This window comes from Triticum aestivum, chromosome 6A (genome assembly GCF_018294505.1).
Source record: "Triticum aestivum cultivar Chinese Spring chromosome 6A, IWGSC CS RefSeq v2.1, whole genome shotgun sequence".
Classification (NCBI taxonomy): Eukaryota; Viridiplantae; Streptophyta; class Magnoliopsida; order Poales; family Poaceae; genus Triticum; species Triticum aestivum.
Window position 1 is genome coordinate 2508988 of NC_057809.1, and position 5732 is coordinate 2514719.

At 46.5% G+C, this 5732-nt stretch overlaps 1 protein-coding gene across 1 annotated transcript; it reads left to right on the forward strand.

Moving 5' to 3' along the window:
- Nucleotides 1-1567: 1567 nt before the first annotated feature.
- LOC123129893 (pathogen-related protein) lies at nucleotides 1568-2786 on the forward strand. Its single transcript, XM_044549868.1, has 4 exons — nucleotides 1568-1771; nucleotides 1873-2005; nucleotides 2091-2392; nucleotides 2479-2786. The coding sequence occupies exons 1-4, from the start codon at nucleotides 1634-1636 to the stop codon at nucleotides 2614-2616; spliced, it is 711 nt and encodes a 236-aa protein (XP_044405803.1). The 5' UTR covers nucleotides 1568-1633; the 3' UTR covers nucleotides 2617-2786.
- Nucleotides 2787-5732: the final 2946 nt, after the last annotated feature.

Consider the following 5732-nt stretch of genomic DNA (forward strand, 5'->3'; position numbering starts at 1 on the left):
CGTGATGCCGTTGGAGTTGGTGGACTCACTTTATCTTCCAAGCATTCCCCTGTTATCGTATTAGATGGCCTTAAGCCATATTTATTGTAATAAGTTCTCTTTTGAGACATTCGATGTAATAAGTGTGTGATTGTTACTCTGTTATAAATCCTCAAGTACTATGCGTGTCAGCATTATCGATCCAGGGATGACACTGATGCACAGAGATCAGATTGTTTGAGATCTGGTCGCTATACCAGTGCAAAAACATACACCCAGCAAAGGGTGTGTTTTCCTACTAGCTGACAAATGCACTCGGCAAACCCCTGGCACTAGGAAAAAAATCCAGATTCCATTAGTGGATCTCTCTATTGCTCCTTACAGGGAGATATTTGTTCTGACAGCAAAAATCAGGGAGTATATACAACGAGTAATGAGTTAAGATGACACAACATGTCCTTTGCTTTTTCATAAAAGCAGGGCTGAAATAACCCATTTCCCTAAACATGAAGCAACAAGCAACTTTGGGAGGGTCATCCAACCAAAATTCAAAGGATTTTTCTCTTCAATTAATAATGCGCTCGCTATAGTGAAAGCGCATTGGGAAATTTCAATTTTTTTGAATCGAAGTTATTTTTGCTTTTCATGGAAGATGCAAGAATCACCGGTTAAAAGAAAGGGAGTGGGTTGGTGGATAACATCATAGCATATACGAGACAATTTTTTTTCAATTGCAGTGACGTCTCAATAATTCAGCTCTTCTCTACTGATTTTTCCCACATGTAGGGGATGAAGTGGTGAGGGTGCAGAGCCCGGACGGCAACTTCAGTACGGCATCGAACCAACCCGTGGTTGGATGGTTAGAGGAACTGTGGTATTTCCAACCCACCAGGGTTCAAATCCTGGTGCTCGCATTTATTCCTGGATTTATTTCAGGATTTCCGGCGATGCGCATCCAGTGGGAGGAGACGTTCCCGTCGACGACGAGGTGCCTACGGCAACTTCGTAAATTTCAAGATGATATATGCCGGCTCAGTCTTTCGGAGGTGCTCATAGGGGTAGGATTTGCGTGTGTGCGTTCATAAGGGTGAGTGTATGTGTGTGTATATGAGCGCTTGTGTCTGTACTGATGTTCAGAAAACTTCAGTACGGCATCAATACGCGAGGGATGGAGAAGACGGAGAATTTCCTGAACATTGGGTTTTATTTTCGATTTCCTTCTGGATTTTTCTTGTAATGACGGTGTTTGACTCACTCATTCGGAAAATAAAGAAGTGTACCTACGAGAAGTGACCCGCCGTGATAAACCTGTATACGTACGTGGCTTCATGTTTTCTTACACTAGGGCAGAATAATACGAGTAGGTTGGTGGGTAAAGAGAACGAGTGAACGCAGCTCGGTGCGACACGGACATATATGGGTTGGTGGATGGAGAGGAACTTTTGGTCTATGGGGACACGTTGGTGGATAGCATATACTAGTCATACTAGTCATGTTTTTCCAATGCAGTGACGTTGGCGATGAGGCACGTCGCTCAGATTTTTCCTATATGTAGGGGATCAATCCTTCACTTGACTCTCAGCTCAGCTTCCGAATATTACTAACCTAGTACCAAGTTGTACCTTGAACTGAGACGAAGGTAATTTAGCCAGCTATGGCGTCTGCTGAAACAGGAGGCGACAAGTACCGGTCGTTCATGGATGGCGAGGGCGAGAAGAACACCATGTGGAGGCATGGAGTCCCTCCCAACTTCGACGTCGTGAACAAGCTCTTCGAGGAAGAGAGGACTAAGGTGCCCACCATATGTTCTTCCACGAGAACAAATTGTACTTATTTTCAAACATAATTTGTTCACGTACATGATTAACGCCGCCCCGCATGCACGCGCACCAGGAATGGGCGGAGGGGAGTGTGGAAGAGAAGGTGCAGCGGTTGCTCAAGACATGGGAGATGGAGATGTTCCACAAGTTGCGGCCTGAGGACCAGAAGAGCGTGCACTCCCAGGGATTCACCAGCAGCACCAACGGTGAGACCTCACACCGGCACGTTTACAGATACTCTATCCACCGATTCTTGCCACATAAGAATAAGACACCAACGCTTTTCATCAGGGATGAAGCCTCTGACCCGAAAGGAGTGGACGGCCATCGGCGGCTACAACGCGTTCCTGGCAACCAAGCTGCCGCTGGAGCACCGCATCTATGACCCGGACACGGAGACGTTCGACTCCGGCATGGAGACGTTCCTCACGGCGTTCCCCCGGGGCTTCGCCATCGAGGTGCTCGACGTGTACTGCGACGGCCCGCCCAGGGTGGCCTTCAAGTTCCGGCACTGGGGGTACATGGAGGGGCCCTTCAAGGGGCACCCTCCACATGGCCAGCGTGTGGAGTTGTTTGGCGTCTGCATTTTCCATGTAAGTTAATTTGGCATAGAATCTCGCGCAATCGTCGAGTTGCACAATCAATTTTGTTCATTACAACAACTTGACTGTCATGATAGGTCGATGAGGAGATGAAGGTGGAGAAGGCAGAGTACTTCTACGAGCGCGGCAACTTCCTCGCGAGCTTCTTGAGCGCGCCTGCTTCTGCTCCTACTGCTGCATCTGCTTCAGGTTGCCCTGTGATGAGAGGAAACTAACTCAAGCACCAAAGAAATTGAAGCATATATGTCGCTAATATCAGTGCCAAGCTTGGATGATCACCTTCATATTTCAATTTGGCTTTGATTCCATTTCATGACATTACAAATTGACGATATACATTGTTAAAATAAAGTAGCTTATTTGCTTGGTACAAAGACCACTTCGGGTCTGCAGGTGTAAGAAGCTCCACTTGGTTTGGAGGACATAACTATCGGAAGAGCTACATGCATGAAAATGACTCGATGACAATGAACTTTCCCAACTAGCTGTACTATATATTTACTCAAAGCATGCATGGCTACACAAAAATTGATGAACGTATATTTCTCTCGAAACAGGCTTTGGCTCCACTTTCTAAATAAAGCAACCAACACGTTCATGCAACAAGTCCATGAGCCACACCGAAAGTAAAATAGTCTACTGGAGCAACGACACAACTCCGCGCAAAAGAGAGCATAAAAGAAAGAGGCTAAAAGGCCACCCAGTAGCCGGGAGCTCAGTTGATCTGCGGCGACACAAGAGGCGCACGGCAGTAGTCATCGCGTCCATCATGTGTCCAAGACGGTTGCGATTCCGTTGTCTAGATAGCATGTGCAAGTGTTGCAAAAATGAAAGGAATTTGAAAATAGAGTCAGAGATCCGCCTAAGAAAGATCTGCTCAATCATCATGTTATGCGTTGTCCTTAGGGTCCAAGCTAGCGCCGCGAACACAAGCTAGAAGAGGCGTCTCCACCTCCATGTCTGTTTGACATGGGTTTGGAGGAGCCCAGCCAGGCACAAGGCCTCTCGGTTAGGCCCAGTGCCTCACGTACAAAGGTCCACAGGAATCTCGCCATCGTGCGAGAGAAAAGGATGAGCGTCCCTATCTCCGGCACATCACAAAGGGGGCACAACTTATCGCCAGGGCCGTGCCGCTTGATCACCTCCATCCCATATGGCATGCAATCCTGCAACAGTTGCTAAACCAAAATCTTAATCATCATAGGCATGTGCGCTTTCCAAAGCCAAAATGTCGAGGAGAGAGACGACCGCCAGCATAAGGCATGGTAAGCCGAGTCAACCGAGAAGATCCCCGAGGGGGAAAGCTGCCAAGATATGGTGTCCAGATGTCCGTGAGAATCGATGGGAGGCTAGCCCACAACTTGACCCAATCTACGGTCTCCACAGGCCTAAATGTCCGTAGGAACAAGATGTTGCTTTAGCCATTGTGGTTCACTCTGAAAACCAATGCCGTCGGATCCGAGCAGATAGCAAACACATCAGGGAACTCCTTACACAGAGGAGATCCGCCAATCCGTGTGTCGTGTCAAAAATAGGTCCCATCTCCGTTTCCTATGGCTACAGAGATCCACTGCATATCTCATGCTTGATCCGCTGAATAGATTTTTAGAACTTACATATCCAATGATAATAACCCAGGAGGCACGAGGTAATAGCTCAGCATGCATACAAGAACAACACATGTATCCAACAGTAATGCACATATGAAAATAGGTGCCAAATATACGTACAAATTGCATGTCTACGTGCTGCTAGGCAGTGGCGGAGCTAGGTAGAAACTGCTGAGGGGGCTAAGGGTAAAACATGAGTGTTCGTGGGTGTAAAATGTTAAAAAAATCTCACTTAAGCTCTCCTAAAAAAAGTTTCATAGTTTGGTACAAAGTTGGGGGGGGGGGGGGGGGGGCACAGCCCCCCAGACTTGTACATAGCACCGCCCCTACTGCTAGGAGATAGACTGAAACAACGACGACAATGACATTTGAGGTTCATCTCTCTTATACATGTCCACGACCACAGACATATGATGAGCCATATATGACGTCATCTCTGTAACGACCCTTGCGGATTGAACATGGGAGAGAAGAGGCTGATAACAAGAGGAAGAAGATGGGAAGCAGGTGAGATGTGGAGAAACGAGATGAGGGAATTATGATATTTCATCCAATGTGAACAGCACATTACCCACGAATACATTAAATAGCCTAGCTGGCTGGCCTAGGGCTCACCTGACGACTACCCCTCCTCAGCTACTAGTGGCCTAGGGCTCGTGTTATGCTTATTCGAACAATTAACTGGGTTAAAGATTAACTTTCACAGGAGCGAATTGTTCTATTTTGGAATAGCTAATGATGATCAAGACGCGTACAAACAATTGTTCGGGTGTGAATTGGGGGCTTTACCTTTCACGTATTTAGGTATACCAATTCATCATTGTAAGCTGACCAACAGAGAATGGAAGTGCATTGAGAACCGTTTTGAGAAGAAACTGAGCTGCTGGAAAGGCAAGCTGATGTCATACGGAGGCCGATTATTCTCATTAATTCGGTCCTCGCGAGTATGCCCATGTTTCTTTTCTCCTTTTTCGAGGTACCGGTTGGAGTCCGGAAGAGGCTAGACTTTTATCGATCACGCTTCTTCTGGCAGAGTGATGATTTTAAGCGAAAATACAGACTTGCTAAATGGGATATCATTTATAGGCCGAAAGACCAAGGGGATCTACGTATTGAGAATCTGGAGGCGAAGAACAAATGTCTACTTAGCAGGTGGCTATTTAAGCTTTCTGTCGAGACGGAGGCCACATGGGCTCAGATCCTGCGTAACAAGTACCTTCACTCTAGAACCTTTTCCCAAGGGACAGTGAGGCCGACTGATTCGCCTTTTTAGAAAGGATTGATGAGAGTTAAACCACTCTTTTTCAATAGGACAAGGTTCATAGTTGGAAACGCTACCGCTATGAGGTTCTGGGAGGATACATGGCTAGGGGAGACACCCCTCGCACTTCAGTATCCTTCTTTGTATAGCATTGTGCAGCGTAGAGACGCTTATGTTGCAACAGTACTGCAGCCCACTCCGCTCAATATTCAATTTTGGAGGACGCTAGTGGGAAACCGTTGGGAAGCCTGGCTCAATCTTGTGAGAAGATTGATGGATATTCGGCTGTCTCAACAACCCGATCAGTTGTGCTGGAAACTAACTAAGAATGGAGAGTTTTCAGTTATATCCATGTACTTGGATGTTATTAACTCTAGCGCGATTCCTAGAACGAAACATGTTTGGAAAGTTAAAGTACCTTTGAAAATCAAAGTGTTTATGTGGTTTGTGCATAAACAAG